The sequence below is a fragment of the Mesoplodon bidens genome, assembly GCF_964165515.1.
Source record: "Mesoplodon bidens genome assembly, chromosome: X".
NCBI lineage: Eukaryota > Metazoa > Chordata > Mammalia > Artiodactyla > Ziphiidae > Mesoplodon > Mesoplodon bidens.
The window spans coordinates 87,472,426-87,493,622 of record NC_138163.1 but is presented as its reverse complement, the minus strand read 5'-3'; the positions used below and the strand labels follow the sequence as shown (position 1 = coordinate 87,493,622).

General features: G+C 45.1%; 1 protein-coding gene across 3 annotated transcripts in view; it reads left to right on the top strand.

Moving 5' to 3' along the window:
• Positions 1–16,708, top strand: part of MSN (moesin) — a 67,789-nt gene extending 51,081 nt beyond the window's left edge. For all 3 annotated transcript variants that reach the window (XM_081221686.1, XM_081221687.1, XM_081221685.1), the window contains exons 3-13: positions 761–856; positions 2,003–2,277; positions 3,625–3,708; positions 4,388–4,534; positions 5,861–5,957; positions 7,708–7,871; positions 10,334–10,464; positions 10,725–10,885; positions 12,124–12,216; positions 13,485–13,709; positions 14,530–16,708. In XM_081221686.1, coding sequence (XP_081077812.1) covers positions 761–856; positions 2,003–2,277; positions 3,625–3,708; positions 4,388–4,534; positions 5,861–5,957; positions 7,708–7,871; positions 10,334–10,464; positions 10,725–10,885; positions 12,124–12,216; positions 13,485–13,709; positions 14,530–14,694 — 1,638 coding nt within the window. In that variant the 3' untranslated portion in view covers positions 14,695–16,708. The remainder of the gene's footprint in view (positions 1–760; positions 857–2,002; positions 2,278–3,624; positions 3,709–4,387; positions 4,535–5,860; positions 5,958–7,707; positions 7,872–10,333; positions 10,465–10,724; positions 10,886–12,123; positions 12,217–13,484; positions 13,710–14,529) is intronic.
• The last annotated feature ends 4,489 nt before the right edge of the window (positions 16,709–21,197 follow it).

Sequence of the window (21,197 nt, the reverse complement as noted above, 5' to 3'; positions counted from 1 at the left end):
CCCCTCAGCTACTACACTGAGGTACTCACCCTGTTTCCACCCTCATTCCCACTCTCAACCTGTGTGAGTGGTAAAGGGGAATCATGACTGAACTCTAATCAGGACTGGAAAGAAACATCTCAGCCCCTAGGCACAGCACAGCTTTGGGGTGTATAGATACCACAGTCCCTGCTCTGTCTCCTCAAACATTCTTTATTTGGACATTGTAAATAGGACTCAGTCTGAAGGGTGTGGGCGTTATTCCTAGTTGCTAAACATAAAAAAGTAATCCAGGAGAACAAGATTCAGGATTTAAACCAACAGTTTTTACCTTCAGCTTTTAACCCATCCTGGGTGTGTGAAGCTGCATGGCATAATTGAGGGGGCGTGGGGGGGGTGGCAGAAAGTACTGGATTTGAATGGGTTTGGAGTCAAACAGACCTGACTCTGCTACTTACTAACTGAACCTTCACTTCTGAACCTTACTTTTATTATCTATAAAATGGGCCCAATTGTAATTATATCATAGTGCTATTGTGAAAATTCAAGGAGATAATGGCTATCAAGTTATTGGTGTGTGGTCGTGCTCATAAGTAATCGATCCAGTCCCTACCTCAGCGAAAGTACTTTGTTCAGAGAGATGTTGACATCGTTTCTTAGCTCCTGCCCAAGTATATTTTCTTGCAAGACCCTGGGACCATGTGAGCTCCACATTTCTGTCCTCTGTGCCTAGCACAAGGTAGGCACTCAACTAGTGGTTGTTTTGTGTTTTGTCTTTCAGGTGGTGAAAACTATCGGCCTGAGGGAAGTTTGGTTTTTTGGTCTGCAGTACCAGGACACTAAGGGTTTCTCTACTTGGCTAAAACTCAATAAGAAGGTAATTGCTTATCCCATTTTCAGGTTTTGGAATTCACTCCTCTACCAGATCTTTCTCAGGGGTGTAAAATATGTTCGCTGGCAAATGCAGGGCATCTAGGGCTCAGTTTTTCATGAGTGAAAAATTCTGATCGACCAGTAGATCAGAATAAGGGCAGACCTCTTGCTGTCTCCACTTGGACTCCTAACAGTGAGAATGGCCAGTGTCCAAGGAGGATGGGACCCACTTATGGACCATAGCCATTAGTAGCTCTTCAGGAGGGGATTGGTATCCTTTTTTCCTTTCCAAACTGAAGGGCTTTAGGAAATTTGTTAAACAGAGAGTCATAGACTATTAAACTGGAAAGAATCTTGAAAGTCTCATAATCTTATCTTGTCCCTTTTCTTGCCTGTCAACTGATGCCTGAGCCCCATACAGATGTGTCCTTCTTTCTTGATTTTCTATCTCAGTTGAACTCCAAGTGGGATGGTTTAAGTATATGTCCATTCAAACTCTCCACCTCCAAGCAGCATCTCTGCAGGGACATGGCAGTTCTCCATCTCATTATCCTCAGACTGGCTGACTTTGTCCTTGGAGGTCTCCATACTGTCCTATGGCTTATTTTCCTGACAGTGTCTAGGGGCTGGGTGCCCCACCTTCTGCTGGCAGAGTCTTCTTTTCACAAAGAGTGGAGACTTCTGTTGGAAAAATGTGGAGCTGCTAATAGCCAATTTCAGGCTTTAAAAGACAGTCTGATTTGTGCTTTTGCCTATAGCCAATTCCCAGACCTCAGTCATACATCCTAGTCTTTATTTTGCTGATTTATGGAGTTGGGGGAGCCTTAAAAGAGGAGTTTCTTAAGCCTACTTTCAGAACGTGGGGGCAGCTGGATATATTGTCAGATGATGATGGCTTAAGGGCTTATGACTATCAGTGGGTGTTAGGTTATTTCAGGAAGAAATTCCCAACAGGAAGCAATTATGGATATGGGATTGGGTCCCCAATGAAAGTAATGTGTCTCTTTTCTGAATTACCAGGAGAATTGCCACCCAACTCTTTGGGATTATCCAAATTGATGACTTTTCAGTGTCTTCTCCCCACCCTACAGCCACTCCCCCACCCCTAAAGTCTATTTTATGAGAGACCATAATCCCATGCTGCTCCCAGGTGACTGCCCAGGATGTGCGGAAGGAAAGCCCCCTGCTTTTCAAGTTCCGGGCTAAGTTCTACCCTGAGGATGTATCCGAGGAATTGATCCAGGACATCACACAGCGACTATTCTTCCTGCAAGTGAAGGAGGGCATTCTCAATGATGATATTTACTGCCCACCTGAGACTGCTGTGTTGCTGGCCTCCTATGCTGTCCAGTCCAAGTATGGTGACTTCAATAAGGAAGTCCACAAGTCTGGCTACTTGGCCGGGGACAAGTTGCTGCCACAGAGGTGAGGTGATGTACTGGCCATCTGCCCTGGTCAGAGTGGGCTGCAGCCCAAAGCTGGCTGATCCCTATTATACAGAGGTTGCCAGATCTGTCCTTCTCCACTGGGGTCTGTCTGAAGACCGTGTTATGCTGCTCAGACAGACACATTTGCATATGGCACCATACCCTGTTGTCATTTCTCTGGTTCTCAAAATAAAAAGCTTTTTTTCCTCCTCTGTTTGCCTAATTACAGGACTTCATTGCCCTGGAAACAGGTGCTTATATAGAGAACCAGAGATGGATTAATTCTCCTTGCCCCGGTTCCATTTTCTCAATCCTTTTCACTGATTTAGACCTCTTATATCAGAGGTTCATAGGAGTGAGAAATACTTAAGCCAGGGATGTGGGGAGCTCAAACAGTCTTTTAATATTGATAACCAGTGTACAGAGATTTCTGCTTTTGTAAACTTCAAAATTGAACATTCTCAAACACTCATTATTCTTGTTTTAGCATCACAACAACACACAAAATGAATAAGGCAGCACAATCCTTATTAGCTCAGGAAATAGATGTTCAGAGGTGCTCACTCTGACCTGCTCAATCTCCCACAGCTCATTTAAGGTGACCTAGAACCCTAGTCTCTTGATTTTTTTAACCCCACTGCATCCATTCGCTATTTTCATAGGCTTTTGGATTGGAAGGAAAAGTTCTGCTTCATTCTGGTAGCCTCAGTCCCAGTGGAGCTGTGGCAAATGTACAACTCACCTGAAGGTATTAGGGATAGTGGCTGTGGCCTGGGACTCTACCTAAGTCACTGCCATAATGTCTGAGATAGCATATTTAAAGCAAGCCTTGTTTATGATCTAGTAGATCTGGGAGGTTGAGCCCATTATCAATAGTTTCTCCCAGAGCCATTTGGGCTCAGTTCTTTGTTCTGTAGCCACAGGCTATAATCTTATCCCTGAGCAATAATCTCACAAATGCAAACTGTTGGTACCACAAAGATCTAGGAGAGCACGTGCATGCCTCCACGAGGCCCGCTCCTACTCTTAGCCCCACAAGCCAGCACAGACTGTTGATATGTTATTGCTCTGCTTAGAGACCACAGCACATTATTGGGTTTTCTGGTTAAAGGTACAAAGGAAGGTGTTCCTATTGTCTTTCTTGGTCACCCATTCTGTATCTCTCATACCCCTCAGGCAGTTCCCTATGTCTAACTAATACCTCCTGCTGTAATTTCAGTCTGCTTCTGGTGTAATGACCCCACATTCTTTTTGCATCAACCACTTAGGGAGCTAAGTAGACTTCCCTTTACCCCTGCTTTTGGACTTTGTGCTTTAAACTACTCACCATGCACTGTCTTTCCAGAGTCCTGGAACAGCACAAACTTAACAAGGACCAGTGGGAGGAACGGATCCAGGTGTGGCATGAGGAGCACCGGGGCATGCTCAGGTAAGCCGGCCCTAGCAACTGTGGGCTCTACTGCCCCTGCAGGGAGAATGAGAGTTGGTTCTGGAGAGAGAAGAGGCAAAGGGCTAGGAACACTGGAGGACGTTGGAGAGAGAGAAACAGGAAATTAGAAATGGAAGGCAAATCAGGGCCATTATAAAGCTGTACTTTTTGTGAATGATGGCAACAGATAGCCCAGAGAGTTTTGACCATAAAGAAACGGAGGGGATCTCAGGATCCCTAGGGAGCTTCTGCGCCACCAGGGTCTCCTCCCCAGGAATGAAATGAAGAAGGAACTCTATAAACATGGCATGCCATCTGGGAGTTGTCTAGTTGAAGAACAAATCTTACCATTTTGCCATCACCACCTCATCTGGGCTCTGCTAATAATGTGCCTGCGTACGAGGCTTCTGTGATAGCTAACATGCCAGAGGCCAGCAAGGGTCAGCCCGCCTTTATTCCCCTTGGGAACCTCAGACCTGCGGCTCCTGTGAGCATGTTTTGGCAAAAGTCATATTGTGCTCTGTTCGCCATCATCTGTTCACCTTCCAACCTCTTTCCCACCCCTTATAGCAAGATTCTTGTCAGAAGTGCAGTACAAGTAGGCTTTCTGTCTTCCTGGGTCTGATTCACAGGGTCCCCTATATTCCCTACCCCCGCCCCACCCTGCTCTCTTGTTTAGGGAGGATGCTGTCCTGGAGTATCTGAAGATTGCTCAGGATCTGGAGATGTATGGTGTGAACTACTTCAGCATCAAGAACAAGAAAGGCTCAGAGCTGTGGCTGGGAGTGGATGCCCTGGGTCTCAATATCTATGAGCAGAATGACAGGTATAGTTCAGAGCTTACTTAGTTTTTTGGGCCACTTTGACACCTAGGATTTGACAGAGTAGGATTATACTTCCTGGGTCCCACCTATATCATTCTTCTTCTACCTAGTTTAGACCAGTCCAGATGATTGTACAACCTCCCTCAGGCCTCTAAATCTTGCACTGACTAGACTTGCACTGTCCACTATGGTAGCTTTTGGCCACATATATCTGTTGAGCACTTGAAATGTGGCTGCTCTGAATTGAGATGTGCTATAAGTATAAACTCCATACTGGACTTTGAAGTCTTAGTGTGAATAACAGAATACAAAATGTCTCACTGATATTTTTAAAAATATTGATTTACATGCTCAAATGATAGTATTTTACATATACTGGGTTAAATGAACTGCTGTTATAGTTAATTCCACCTATTTCTTTTTACTTATTTTCATGTGGCTGCTAGTAAATTTAAAATTACATGTGTTGTTCTCATTATATTTCTGTTGGACAACACTGGTCTAAAACCTACCTTGTCACGATTTGTAATTAATCTCCTTTGCATATTATGATTAAGTGCCTTTTGGCCTATAATCCCTCTTGCTACAGCCTTACCTCACTAGCTTATTTTTTTCCTTGGATTGCTCTTTTCTTATATATATATATATATATATATATATATATATATATATATCGTTTATTTATTTCCATGTCGGGTCCTAGTTGTGGCACATGGGCTCTTTGTTGCGGTGCACGGGCTTCTCTCTAGTTGTGGCATGTGGGCTCCAGAGCACATGGGCTCAGTAGTTGCAACATGTGGGCTCAGTTGCCCCGCAGCATGTGGGATCTTAGTTCCCCGACCAGGGATCGAACCCGTGTCCTCTGCATTGGAAGGTGGATTCTCAACTGGACCACCAGGGAAGTCCCTTCTTGGCTTGCTCTTGATGAGGATGGAGATCAGTATATTATTGTTTTGTGTAACTTCTGAGTCTTGGAACTCATTATTTACCTTCTCCCCAACTTTTACAACCTTGGGTAGAAGAGTTCCAGTTAAGTAGGGCTGGGGATTCTTGTGAGAGATTGTTACAAGGTCCGTGCCTCAACAAAAAATAAAATAAAACAAACCTCAGATATTGGGACAAGGGATATGTTGATTGTGGTATCAGGAGGTCCTTTGTGCACCCTCAATGCTGGCAACTGACCTGGCGGCATGTGATGACACTGACTGAGCTGGCAATGAATCTACCTCCTTAAGGGAGAAGTTGGTGGTGGGGAGGGCAAGGCACCAACCCTCTAAGTCCTTCTTGTCTTGCCTTTATCCTAATGTTCTTGGCATCCATTTTTACAGACTGACTCCTAAGATAGGCTTCCCCTGGAGTGAAATCAGGAACATCTCTTTTAATGACAAGAAATTTGTCATCAAGCCCATTGACAAAAAAGCCCCGGTAAGTGACTCCTCCCACTGGCCAACACAGGTACTTGCCAAGGCCTGGATAATGCTAAAAGCAAATGTGTCATTCTATATTTCTCTCCCTTTTTTGGCTTTTTGTGTGTATGTGGGTGGGAATGGGAGGCACAAAAGGCGATTGGCAGTGAAAGGGGATGCTGATGCCAAGAAATGGTCAGGAGGCATCCTATAACTGGTGCCACACTGCTACCTGTGTCTCAGGAGAAGCATGGATTATGGAGAGCCACAGGCAGTCTAATTACTGCCTCTTAGCCACTGTCTTTTACTTCCCTGAGGCTCTGGGGTAGAAACAGAGAGTACATCTTATCTTTTAAAGCCTCTAGGCCCTAGAAAGTGGAAACTGTTAATGTACTCGATTTATATTTAATTGCGGAGAAAGGACAGAGACAGGAGAAGTCCAGATCCAAAGATGATTCTCCAGGTGTTCTTTTTGTTATAACTTTGCTGCTGTCCTCTCAAGGCTTCTCTCCAGAGCAATCCAAAATCAAGGAAGTGCTTTCAGTCCAGTCATTCCTCTAACATGCTTGCCACACCTGTCACCTACTCAGTTGCCTGTGGCTGATGAGACTGGAAAGCTGGTGCTTGGGAATAGGATAGAAAACTGAGCTGAGAGTCTCCTCTTTTGATGTACCTCACGTCCAACAAGGGCCAATGGCCATGCTGAACCAGACCTTTCTCATGAGGCCTCAACCATTCCTCTCCAGCTCCAAGGTCTCTGAACTTGCCCTGCTAGGAACTTTATACATGTTGTCTCTTTAAACCCTCAACAACATTGTCAGGTAGGTAGTAGCATACCTATTTTATAAGTGATGAAATTGAGTTTCAGGGGGACGGAGTGATTTGCCCAAGATCACACAGCTAAAAATGATAGAGCTGGGATTTACACCTAGGTTGTTTGACCTCTGGTTCTTGTGCTTCTTCTACTGAACCCCAAGCTATGTGAGACGGTACTAGTTTGGGTTCAGTGGCAGAGGAGCTGGTGGTTAGCCCATCAGCTGGTGACCTTGGTCCAGTGGTATTTGTAGTAACAAACTCAAACTCACTGGATTTTCTTGTGTGTGTGTGTTTTTTTTTTGTTTTCTTTGTTTTTTGTTTTTTTGTTTTGTTTTGTTTTTTTAATACTGCTGCTGTGCTCAACTTTCATCAGAAAAAGGTAAGTAACAAAGCCAGCTGAGATCAAGGGCATATTTAAAAAGCAACAACCAGGATAATCGATGTTCAGGAGATTTATATATTCATGTATGCGTTTACAAACTGCCTTATTCCAAACAGGATTTAAGGGACTGGGTCTAGGATATGCTTTTAGGAGATTATAGAACCAGTCCAGCCCACCCATACTACACTCACCACGGTATTATGCAGGGATTATTGGGCCTCTAAGAGAGGCCCCTGAGACCCAGCAGGATATCTAATTAGCAGATAAAGTCAGTTTCTATCTTTCAACTGCATTGAGGGTATTTTAGGATGTTTTTCATAAGCAAAGGTTGAAAGAAATTGTGGCTCGGTGGAAAGAGCACTGGTTTCGGAGTCAAGAAGCCTGGGTTCTAGTCCTGGGTCTGCCACTAACCTGCCATCTGACCCTGGGCAAGTCACTTCACCACTCTGATAATTGGTCTTCCCATCTGTAACATGATCTTTCCAGTGCTTTTGGACTTAGCTTTTCAGAAGGCAGAAGCCCACCTTCATCTGTCCCTCTAAACTCTTTCTGACTGCTGGTTTTCCACCAGGACTTCGTCTTCTATGCTCCTCGGCTGCGGATTAACAAGCGGATCTTGGCTCTGTGTATGGGGAACCATGAGCTATACATGCGCCGCCGCAAGCCCGACACAATCGAGGTGCAGCAGATGAAGGCACAGGCCCGGGAGGAGAAGCACCAGAAACAGATGGAGCGGTAGGTGACGTGGAGCTGAAGTAGGGGCCAGGGCTGTGGCAAGGAAGCTTCTCAGAGGTGCCAAGCCTGCTAAAGGCAAGGCATGAAGCCACCCTGGTACTGGGGGAGAGAGAGCTGTACAGGGATACACCCCTTCCATTAAGTCTCAGGCATCCCCATCCCCAGGAGGCAGGCATTTAGAACCCTAGGATTTCAGAGGCTCATAGGAGGGAGGGGCATTTCATAGTTCCCCATTATCTATGACCCTCATGCCATTGCTCTTCTAGGTGGACTCTGGGTTGCTCTGGGCTATCTGACCAGTATAGCAGCAGTAGCAGAAGGCTTCATGCACATTTAAACCTGGACTCTAGGGTTTTTGGAGTGGAATTGGGCAGAGCCACCAGAATTTTCCCTACCAAGCCCTTTTGCACTGCGGCCCCTTGCTACTCAAAGTGCATCGAAGCTCAGCAGCATCAGCATCAACTTTGGAACTTTAGAAAGGCAGTATTCTGAGACCTACCCTGAAGCTGCTGATTCAAAATCTGCAACTTAAGATCCTAGTTGAACATTTCTTCAAAGAAGATATGCAAATGGCCAGCAGGCACATGAAAACACCCTTAGTCATTAGGGAAATGCAAGTCAAAACAACAGTGAGGTACCACCTCACACTCACTAATATGGATATAATAAATGAAAACAGAAAATAACAGTTGTTGGCAAGGGTGTGGAGAAATTGGAACTCATGCTCATTGCTAGTGGGAATGTAAAATGGTTCAGCTGCTGTAGAAAACAATTTGATGGTTCCTCAAAAAGTTAAGTGTAGAATTACTATACAATTCCACAATTCCGCTCCTAGGTATATACTGAAAAAAATTGAAAACAGGTGTTCAAACAGGTACATGCACATACCTGTTCATAGCGGTGCAATTCACAATAACCAAAAATTGGAAACAGCCCAAATGTCCATCAGTGAATGAATGGATAAACAAATTGTACAGCCATCCAATGAAATATTATTCAGCCATTAAAAATTTTAGAACAAAGTATTGATGCATACTACAATGTAGATGAATCTCTAAAGGATTATGCTAAGTGAAAGAAACCAGACACAAAAGGTCACATATTGTATTATTCCACTTATATGAAATATCCAGAATAGATAAACAGAAGGCAGATTGGTGGTTGTCAGGGGCTGGAGAGAGGGGAGATGTGGAGAAACTGCTTAATACCAGGTATGAGGTTTTCCTTTGGAGTGATGAAATGTTTTGGAACTAATAGAGGTAGTGGTCATACAACATTGTGAATGTATTAAATGCCACTGAATTATTCGCTTTAAAATGGTTAATTTTATATTATGTGAATTTCACCTCAGTAAGTTATTCGAAAAATAAGATCCCTGGTGATTCCTGTGCATGTTAATGTTTGAGAGCACTGTTTTAGTAGATACTCTGTCATAAAGGGTTTGGAACCTCAGGAGGCTTCTAATCTAGTAGGCTGGAAAATGACTCCGTGTATGAGAGGTTAGACACCAAAGTTCACATTTATTCTGAAAAAATGATATTAGGGGCAGTTTACAGAACTGGATCTGGCAGGAACCTGCCCTCAAGGACCTCACAGTATAGTAGAAGAAAGGGAAAAAACAGTATATCTATATAACGGTTCAAGGTACAAATGCTGTGTCATTCATTCACTCAATATATATTTATTGAGCAGTGAAAAAAAAAAAGACAGAATTCTCTGCTCTGCTCCCATGAAGCTGTCATTCTAGTGGGAAGAGACAGCCAGATCAAATAAGCATATTATATGGTATGTGACATGATAAGAAGTACTATGGAGAAAAATAACAGGGAGGAGGGAGGTGGAGAAGGATGGGCCAAGTATTCTGAGGGGTCAGAAAGAGGAAAGACATCTAGCCAAGGGAGAAAAGAAGGCCTCCTGGAAGAGGTGCTGGGGCAAGAAAAAGCAAATACTTATTTTAGATTTACAACAAATTACGGGGAAAAGGAGCCTAGAGCTGAGCTTCAGAGGGCGGGCAGAGAACTGATGCCCTAGCCATAGGGATCACCAGACTTGAACCACAGTATATCAGCACAGATCCAAAACTTTTCTCCCTGTAACTTTATAAGGTAGATAGGGCAGGACTTATTTGGCCATTTTACAGATAAGGTTACTGAGAGCAAGAGCAAAGAAACGATGTAGCTAAGGTCACCCACTGATTACGCACTGGGTAGTGGACAAGCTGAGAGTCCAGGTTGGGTCTCCTGATTCTGGGACAAACTGACAGGGCCCTGAGCATACCGGCCCACGTAGGGCTGTGATGTAAGGACAAGAATGTAGAGAGAAGGGAGAGTGGTCTTGCCTCACAAGCCCTGAGTGTGTTGGATGGGTGGGGGCTGAGGGGCCAGGGCCAGGGAGCCTTGGGAATTCCAAGGCTTCCATGTGGCCTTGCTATCCTGTTCCATCCCTTCTTTCTCCTTTCCTAGTGCTCTGCTGGAAAATGAGAAGAAGAAACGTGAGATGGCAGAAAAGGAGAAGGAGAAGATTGAACGGGAAAAGGAGGAACTGATGGAGAGGCTGAAGCAGATCGAGGAACAGACTAAGAAGGCTCAACAAGGTGAGGCTTGGAGTCACCTTGGAGACTGGGTTTTCCCACAGTCTGACTCTATGAGCTGGAAACGCTTCTGTCTGAGCTGCAGACTCAGGCCATATGTTCCAGATATGGCTAAAGAATAGAGGAGTGATGGAGCAAGAGGAAGAGTGCCTAGAACTTTCTGCCAGCTGTGTCATGGGGTGAAGCATTTCCAAGAAGGAAGTTAGGTGTCCCTTCTTGATCTCTGCACTTTTCACCACCTTTCCCCTACCTTCTCTTCCCAGAACTGGAAGAACAGACCCGCAGGGCTCTGGAACTTGAACAGGAGCGGAAGCGTGCCCAGAGCGAGGCTGAAAAACTGGCCAAAGAGCGTCAAGAAGCTGAAGAGGCCAAGGAGGCCCTGTTGCAGGCCTCCCGGGACCAGAAGAAGACCCAGGAACAACTGGTAAAGCTACAAAATGGGCTGGGATTATGGGACCTGAGTTTTCTCTTCTGTCTGCCTACCTGTTCACAGCTACCTCGCTTGCAGGACTGGTTCTTTCCAGCAGGGTAACTGTCAGCAGGCTTCCAGCAGATAGCTCCTTCAGAAGCAAGCTGAGAAGTCATTTTGCAAATACTCTTCCCTAACCCTTACTTTTATTCTCTTTCTTAGCAGTTGGGGATTTGAGCTGATGACCTGACAAAGGAGAGAGGGAGGAAGGAAGTAAAGGGATTCACACTTGATTGACTAGCTACGTGTGTTACAAGCTATACTAGCAACTTTTCCCTTGTCCTTACTTCCTTATTTCCTCTTCCTAATAACCCTATGAGATTACTCCTTGTGGGATAATATGCCCAGATAAGGAAATTAGGGCCCAGAGAGGCTGAAGAGACTCATCAGAGGTCACACTGTTGTGAATGAGGAAGAATGAGAAGTCATTTCTGCCTCTCTTTTAAAGGTTTGCTCCCTAAAATCACGTGTAAAACTGTGTGTCTATACACTTTTTTAGGGGAGAAGTGTGAGCATCTATACTTTCATTACAATTTCCAAGGGTTCTGTGACTCAGAAATTAAGAACCTGTGTCCCAAATTCCTTGACGTATGCTCTTCCCCTGTACTGTTTGGAGTGGGAGTGCAGGAACCTAAAACCTAATTCTCAAGGGGAAACGTCCTCTGGGAAATTTGCCCAAAGTGTGAGGGCATGCATAAGCTTTATTCCCTTCTTCAGATCACTTTGTGACACTTGAGTGTCATTCCTATACTTGTCCTGGGAAGAGTCTTAGTGGAGCCCTGAGCATTGTAGGATAACAGGAAAGGGTCTGCCACTTCAGGCAGTGACACAGTGATCTCCAGAACTTTACTGAGGCCCTAACTGTGCAATTGGCAATACCAAGAGGGAGAGAGGGAGAGAGAGAGATGAGGAAGAGCCAGAGAGAGCAGGTTGTTTGTCCTCAGGTCTATAGTCTAGGCAGGGAGCTCTGACTTATAAGGAAATAGTTTGGAGTTAATAGGGTGCTGTAGTAGATCTGAGAAATGAGTGTTCCTCTGGGCTTCCTGGAGGAAGTGTGGTAAAAAGAGCCTCCAGAGCAGCAAGCAAGTGGAGCAGCAAGTTCCCTGTTAGTTCTCAGGGGATCTGGGGTTGAAGACACCTGGGGCCTGAGGACCAGAAGGCCCACCTCTCCTAAGCTTCCAATTGATCCACAGGCCTTGGAAATGGCAGAACTGACAGCTCGGATCTCCCAGCTGGAGATGGCCCGACAGAAAAAGGAGAGTGAGGCTGTGGAATGGCAGCAGAAGGTAAGATACAGTCCCTAGGACAAAGCAGTGTGGGATGGGGTATCATATGCAAAGACTCCAGTTCCTTAGATTCTTTTATTTATTTATTTATTTTTAACGATAATACCTGGAAGTACTTTTTATTTTATTTTTTATTTAAAGAATTATTTTATTTTTTTAACATCTTCATTGGCGTATAATTGCTTTACAATGGTGTGTTACTTTCTGCTCTACAACAAAAGTGAATCAGCTATACACATACATATATCCCCGTAACTCCTCCCTATTGCGTCTCCCTCCCAGCCTCCCTATCCCACCCCTCTAGGTGGTCACAAAGCACCGAGCTGTTCTCCCTGTGCTATGCGGCTGCTTCCCACTAGCTATCTATTTGACATTTGGTCGTGTATAGATGTCCACGCCACTCTCTCACTTCTTCTCAGCTTACCCTTCCCCCTCCCCGTGTCCTCAAGTCCATTCTCTACTTCTGTGTCTTTATTCCTATTCTGCCCCTAGATTCTTCAGAACCATTTTTTTTTATTCCATATATATGTGTTAGCATACAGTATTTGTTTTTCTCTTTCTGACTTCACTCTGTATGACAGACTCTAGGTCCATCCACCTCACTGCAAATAACTCCATTTCATTTCTTTTTATGGCTGAGTAATATTCCATTGTATATATGTGCCGCACCTTCTTTATCCATTCACTGGTCAACGGACACTTAGGTTGTTTCCATGTCCTGGCTATTGTAAATAGTGCTGCAGTGAACATTGTGGTACATGACTCTTTTTGAATTATGGTTTTCTCAGGGTATATACCCAGTAGTGGGATTGCTGGGTCGTATGGTAGTTCTATTTAGTTTTTTAAGGAACTTCCATACTGTTCTCCATAATGGCTCTATCAGTTTACATTCCCACCAACAGTGCAAGAGGGTTCCCTTTTCTCCACACCCTCTTCAACATTTATTGTTTGCAGATGTTTTGATGATGGCCATTCTGACCGATGTGAGGATTTGGGTTTCTTCATGCTTCCATCCTTCCTTGACAGTGGGTATCATGGGAGAAGGAGCTCAAGGCTTTCTCAAATACTTCCCAGAACTCTCCAGTACCCCCAGGGAATTTGGTACAGTTACTCCTATTATACAGCTGAAGGAACTCAGGATCAGTCAGACAAAGTGACTTGGCCTACCTGGTGCCTGCTTTCTGCTGGGCCATTCTAGGCACACATAGGAATGCTGCAAGTTAGCCTGGTCTGACTGCCAGTCCTTCTCTTCCTCTGTTACTGGACAGGCTCAGATGGTACAAGAAGACTTGGAGAAGACCCGTGCAGAGCTGAAGACTGCCATGAGCACTCCTCATGTGGCAGAGCCTGCCGAGAATGAGCAGGATGAGCAGGATGAGAACGGTGCAGAGGCCAGCGCCGAACTGCGGGCTGATGCCATGGCCAAGGATCGCAGCGAGGAGGAACGTACCACCGAGGCAGAGAAGAATGAACGTGTGCAGAAGCACCTGAAGGTATCGAGGCGGACCCAGAGGGTCATGGAGACCATGTGTATTGACTTAGTAGCCCATGGCCTTCCCTAGATCATCGGGGCACGGGAGCAGTAGAGGAGCCTGTCTCAGTGCTGTGTGGGAGCTTGAGCATTTCTCAATGAGAGTTTTAAGGGAGGGCACCTCTCACTTACTTTTCTTTTATTTTTTATTATTTTTTTATAAATTTATTTATCTTTGGCTGTGTTGGGTCTTCATTGCTACGCGTGGGCTTTCTCTAGCTGTGGCACGCGGGCTTAGTTGTTCCACGGCATGTGGGATCTTCCCGGACCAGGGCTCAAACCCGTGTCCCCTGCATTGTCAGGTGGATTCTTAACCACTGCGCCACCAGGGAAGTCCCACCTCTCACTTATTAATCAGAGCCTGGACCGCCTCTTCCTTTTTTTGTTTGTTTGTTTTTTTGCTCCGTCCTCCACCCATATTCCATTTACCTCATATTCAGAAAATACTTAGTTGTCACAATTCCTACTTGAATCTCTTTGGTGTATTGTTCTACTCTCAGGATTCTGTCATCAGTTGATCTGCTAAGTTGGTGTTCTTTTTTTTTTATTATTATTCTTGCCCCACTGCAGTTCTAACAGGGCTGGAAATGGCTCTGAAAAAATGTGTGTGTCTGTGTTTTTGTGTATAAAGAGGGGGGCAGGGGTGGGGGAGTGAGAGAGAAAGGTGGTGGAGAGGGTGGGAGGAAGGTAAGAAGGAAATAAATCAGGAAATACATCTGGTTAACGAGGGGAGGTAAAATGAGAGGAAGCCATTAACCCCTTATCCCCTTGCACCCTCACAGGCCCTCACTTCAGAGCTGGCCAATGCCCGTGATGAGTCCAAGAAGACTGCTAATGACATGATCCATGCTGAGAACATGCGACTGGGTCGAGACAAATACAAGACCCTGCGCCAGATCCGGCAGGGCAATACTAAGCAGCGCATTGATGAGTTTGAGTCCATGTAATGGGCACCCAGCCTCTAGGGACCCCTCCTCCCTTCTTCCTTGCCCCCACACTCCTACACTCTTGCCTAACTCACACTGTGCTGGAGCCACTAACTAGAGCAGCCCAGGAGTCATGCCAAACATTCAGTACAGCCATGGGACCAAACCTAGCCTCTCAGCCCTCACTCACTTCCCTAGGCAGAGAGATGGCCCACTATGGTGATGATGGGACCCTCTTTTTCTTCTATCCCAGGTGATCTAGCTTTCTAGAAGAGATCACTTTCTCAGCTCAGAGGCACTTCCCACTTGATTTGGGAAATACCCCCATATTTACTGTTGCTCTGCAGGAGTCAAGTGTAGTACATTGAAAACTGGCCCCCACCACTGCCTTACTCTTCATGGTCCTGTGATTTGCAGAATTGGAACATCACAGGGTTTGGAGAAGGAGGCGGAGCCCTGGCTATATGCTCTAGGATGTCAACTGCCCTAGGATTAGGCCTCCCAGTGTCCATTCCTTCTAGAGTTATTTAGGCTTTGTAATGATTGGAGGCTAAAAAGATGTTCACTCATTCTTCTCTCTACCTCCCAGATTGGGCCTGTTACAAACTCGGTCCCAGTAAACCTTGTCCCTGAGTTCAGGGACTTAGTTTCTCTTCAGGGTGATATGGGGGAGACAGTGCCTGCAAGAGGCTTCACCAACATCCTGGAAGGCCGTTGGCCATTCTGTTCAGACAAGATTAGGTAGAGGATCTGCCCCTATGCCTTATGGGAGCCTAGACTTGTTCCAAGTGAGCTTTATGGGCAGAGATACCCCTTACTGATCATTCTGTGTTCCTCTTCCCCTCTTGGGATCTGCCCCTCCCCACTCCAATCCCCAACCCCCCTCCAGGTAGAACAGTAGGGATGGTTACCCCCAAACCCAGCCAGCCCCATCCAGGACTCTTGCTAAAGGGAGGAAATATTCACACATGGCTTCAGTATTTTACCTGCCAGGGGTCCCAGACCACTTCTCTCTTCAGAGTTACCTGGACCACAGCTCCTGCTTCAGGGCCATTAAGGCCTTGGTTTGGTGAGCCCTGGATCTTGATGTCAGTTGGCTCAACTGGTGAGTGGGTGGAAGAAGCTGAGTATGGTGAGAGAAGCTTGTGGCCCAGATCCTACAGTTTACACCTCTCCAAGGTGGTGATTGGGTCCTGCCTCTGTTTAATAAACCTCTAACCCAGGTCTTGCCACCAGCTGTGCTATCCCTTGGAGCTGTAAACCAGAGAGCTGTTAGGGGCTCTGGCCTGGTCCTTTTCACACTCCCACCTCTTTCTTTCCACCCAGAAGCAGCCTCCTCCTCCTCTGTCTCATGTGTGCTCCTTTTCTTTCCACCAGTATTATATATTTTAGTGGCATCTAACTCAATATTGATTTCTGCGTTTCTTGCTAATGCACCCTTAGAAGATATTAGTGTTGGGACAGGATCATTTTGGCCTCATTCCCTTACCACCCCTACACCTAGGAAGCATATACTATATTGTAAAAGAATATTTTGCCAGGAAAATTAATGTAGGAAGCTTTCAGTATTAGTGATATCACCTGTCACTGTAGGTCATACAGTCCTTTTTTAAGGTTCTTGGTATTTGGTTTTATTGTTCCTATTTTTGCCTTCTCCTCAAAGTTCATTCCCCAAGGGGCCCTACTGTCCTTCCATGCAGTGCCCCTAGCCCAGAGCCCATGGCTTTGATCCCTCCCTCCCCTTGCCTCCTGCTTGACCTTGCGGAGTCTTATGTGCATTGCTGTGAATTATATTGACACTCTCTTGGTGATACGCCCTATATTGGCTAAATTCAAACCTGGAATTGTGGAGCAATCTAGCTGCCTTAAAGGTAGTACCCCCCGCCCCAGGGAAGCTGGGGAAAAAGGTTAGATTTTATATTCAGTTTTTGTGTGTGTGTATTTTTGGGGTTTTTAAAATTTGTTTTTGGAGGGGTTTATGCTTAACCAATGTTCTATTTCAGTGCCAATAAAATCTAGGAAGACTTCACTGTGACTTGATCTTTCTTTATGGCATGAGTGGTGGCTGTAAGATACTTCACTGTAATTTGCACTCTGTGAACCACTTTCCTATCCCTGGTCTCATTTCATTCTCACTTCAGTCCTATGGAGAGTGGATATGACTATCCTCATTTTATAGAGGAGGGAATGGACTTGAAAAAGTAGAATAACTGCCCAAGGGCCCAGGACTGTATGACTTAATAGCCTGTGCCCTTTCCATAGCCCTAGGCCAATTTTTTCTGGTGTAGATGGGCCCTGCATTGACCATATGATGCTCCTGGGCTTGTTTGGCATTGGAGCTTTGGGGCTGCTTGTGGGGGGCGGTTTATATCTCTGGACTCCCCCTGGGGTGGTCAGGCCCTATCCTGTCTCTTTTCAGGGAGGCCTCCAGGCTTGCTCACCTACTATCCTCACTTATTGCAGTGCCAGTGAAGGTCAGAGAAATTACCTTGAGCACTGTTGCAAAAGGTAGTAGAGAGTGGAGTATGAAGTAAGAATGGAGAGTAGTATATGTATGTACAAAAGATGTTGTACTTTATGGTTTATAAAACATGGCAATTTTGTAGCCTAGATATGGTTATCCCAGTTTTACAGACGAGGAAACTTGAGACCCAGATCAGCCTTCCAGGCCGTCTTGGACCTGGCATACTCTTATTTACCAGCTCCCTTCTTGATGAGCCAATACTTGCAAGGAAAAGTAAGTATGTATTCTGTGAGCTTTAAATCCTTACGACAACCCTTTGAGGCAGTGGCTCTCAAACTTGTCTGCATATTAGAATCTTAAAGATTCCAAAGCCTAGACCACATCCTCAGATCAAGTTACAATCTCTAGTAGTGGGACACAGATATCAATGTATTTAATGATTCCAAAGTGTAGGTTTCCAGCAGTTAAGGAAGTGGGCGGAAGCCATCTGAGAAGTAGATCTAGATATATAAGAGAGCAACATGAGAGATCCTTGCAGTGATACTCTATCTTGACTGTGTCAATATTAATATATTGGTTGTGATGTTATACCATAGCTTACAAGGTATTACCATTGGTGGAAAGTGAATAAAGTGTACATGAGATCTCTCTGTATTATTTATCTTATAACTGCATGTGAATCTACAGTGATCTCAAAAGAAGAAGATTTAATTTTTAAAAGGCGTGGTGGTACTCCTGGGTATATATCCAAGAGTAATGAGTGCTTCTGTCCACCAAAAGACGTAGCAGTACTATTTGCAAAAGCTCCAAATCTGAAAACAACACAAATATTCATCAACTAGAGAATGGACAAAACTATAGTATATTCATACAGTGGTATATTGCTCAGCAGTAGAAATTAAAGAAAAATCAACTACTGACACAACAATATGAATGAATCTCACAGGTAATATCTTGTATAGAAAAAGAAAGTAGACACAAAAGAGAACATATAATTCCATTTATGTCAAGTTCTAGAGCAGGCATGGTTGTCTGGAGCTGGGGTGGTAGGGATTGACTGGAAAGTGGCACAAGGAAACCTGAGGTCATGGAAATACAATTGGTTTGGGTGGTGGCTACAGGGTACAAACATGTAAAAATTCATCAAGATGTATGTAAATTACAAATCCATAAAAAAGAAAAGATAAAGGGGGGGCTCCCTTGCTGCAAAAGTTTGAAAATATCTAGAATAATGGTTCTCAAATTTTACTGTCTATTGGAATCACTTTGTGGGCTGCCTAAAACAGATTACTAGACTCCACCTCAGAGTCTCTGATTCAGTGGGTCTAAAGTGGAACCTGAGAATTTGCATTGATGCTGCTGTTCCAGAGGCCACACTTTGAGAGCCACTGGAGTCCAGACTAGACAAATACTTTCCTGAGAGAGAAGAGACTTGTCTAAGGTCACACAAGCAGTCAGACAGATAGGGGCCTAGAACTTGCTTCCTGACTCTTCGGTGGGCCTTCAAGGCCTAGGTCAGGCCTTCTCTGTCATCCAGGAGTAGTGCTCCATTGTTTGCTTTACTATATCCCTTAATTATAATATCTGATCAGGAAGGGACCAGAGAGATTTCTGGATCTAATCCCTTCTCCCCATTCTGTAGAGTGGGAAACTGAAGCTCAAGGATCAAAGGTACTTGTCCACTGTCACAATGGCAGGACTTAGCCTTGAACTATCTCCTGTATCTGCCCCAGACCTGTACACAGTCTACCATGGGACACCCTTACTGTCTTACCTGCTTTGTTTCCAATCCTCCTCCTAAAGATATCTCCCCATCCCACATTTACATATCTGCATAGGTGGTGTTTCTTGAAGCCTTTAGTCAAGATCTTAAGGAAATAGGCCACACTACTTCTAGATCATTTTCTAGAGCTGAAATGGAGGGCTCCAAGCCTGTTGCTCTTTGAGAACATCCATTACCTTGCTTAGATTAGGGAGCATTCATGACTCTTCAGAATTTGACTTGTCTTTTCTTCCACTATTCATCATCGTCTATCTCCCCCGCAGCACTTTACATTCTAGACATAGTAGAACCTTCCCAGCCCCTCAACATCTCAGATTTGCTCATGGCTTTGTAATAATAATTGTAATTATAATTAATGCTTACTAAGTGCTTACTGTATGTCGGACACTCTTCAATGTGCTTTATAGTTCTTCATGTTATTTTCACATCTCTGAGTCAAGGCCAATTATTACAGATGAGGAAACTAACGCACAGAGAAAATAAATAAATTGTCAAAGGTCACACAGCATGGAGTGACAGAGACAAGATTTAAATATTTCTTGGAGCCTCACATTCAGAATGTCTAATAAGCAAATATATTCTCTATATTGTCACCCTACTCTGCTTATCCTCATCTGTTCCCCTCTCACTTGGTGGCACCACTATCTACTCATTTTTCCAAAATAAGAACCTGGATATTTTCCTTGACAATTCCCTCTCGTCTTACCATGTCCCTGTTCCCAGTCCTCCTGCCTTTAATACTGCTCCCTAAATAACTTTTTTTTTTTTTTTTTTTTTTTGCGGTACGCGGGCCTCTCACTGCTGCGGCCTCCCCCGCTGCGGAGCACAGGCTCCGGACGCACAGGTTCCAGACGCGCAGGCTCAGCGGCCATGGCTCACGGGCCCAGCCACTCCGCGGCACGCGGGATCCTCCCAGACCGGGGCATGAACCCGCGTCCCCTGCATCGGCAGGCGGACTCCCAACCACTGCGCCACCAGGGAAGCCCCCTAAATAACTTTTTAATGCCACATCTCCTTACTCCTCTTCTGGTGCTGGGACGATTGTCATGGCTTCCTCACTAGATCTCCTGTCTACCTTTCTACCCTCTGCTGCCAGCCACCTGCTAGAAACCCCTATACCTTTCTCATCTTCTTTGCTCAGATTCTCCTACCAGGTTGGTCCTGGTCCTTATTTTTGTTCCTTTAATATTCTAAGCTCATTCCAGTATCAAGGCCTTTAACTGTCCCACTATCTGCAATGCTCTTCCAATGCCTGGCTCCTAATTGTTCAGGTCCCAATTCATGGAGTCCTTCCTTTCCTACCCTATCTAAATTAGTCCCCTACTCCCAACACATACACACCTACAATAAATAAAACATATGACTTCTTATATGACAGATACTGTTCTAAGCACTTTATATATATTAAATCATACTCATTATGCTTCCATGAGGTAAATACTTTTATTACCTCATTATAGATGAGGCAGGAAACTAAGGCACAGAGAAGTTAAACAGCTATAGAAGGTGTGGCCAAGATGGTGGAGTAGAAAGACCCTGAGCTCACCTCCTCCAATGGACACACCAAAACCAAAACTATTTACAGAGCAACTGTCTGTGAGAATGATCTGAAGACTAGCAGAAAAGATTTTCCACACCTGAAGATTTTTAAAAGGAACAAAAACAAGATGAGTGGGAGGGGCAGGGACATGGTATAGTCAAGACCCACACCTCCAGGTGTGCAACCCACAAATGGGAAGATAATGACAATTGCATAGGTTCTCCCCAAGGAGCAAGGGGTCTGAACTCCACGTCAGACTTCCCAGCCCAGGAGTCTTGCCCCAGGAAAGCAAACCTTCAGAACATCTGGCTTTGAGGCCAGCAGGGCTTGCATATCGGAGAGCCAGAGGAAACAGAGACTCTGCTATTAACAATTTTACATGCTCCAAGTCCCAGTGCAGAGGCAGTAATTTGAAAGGAGCCTGGGTCAGACAGACTGATGATCTTAGAGAGCCTCCGAGAGAGAGGGACAGCAATTGAGAATCTCCCTGGGGATGGAGATGCTGGAGGTAGCCATTTTGGGGAACTCATTTTACTGTGAGGAGACTCATGCTGGCAAGCACTATTTTGGAGTCCTCCCTCTAACCTACAAGTGCCGGAGGCTTACTCACCACCAGTGGGCCAGCACCAACCCTGAGTCCCCTGGGCCCTGCAACCAGCTGCACCAGGACCAGCCCTGCCTGCCAGTGAGCCAGTGGGCCAGTGACCATCACATGAGGTAGGGCCTGGCAGTCAACT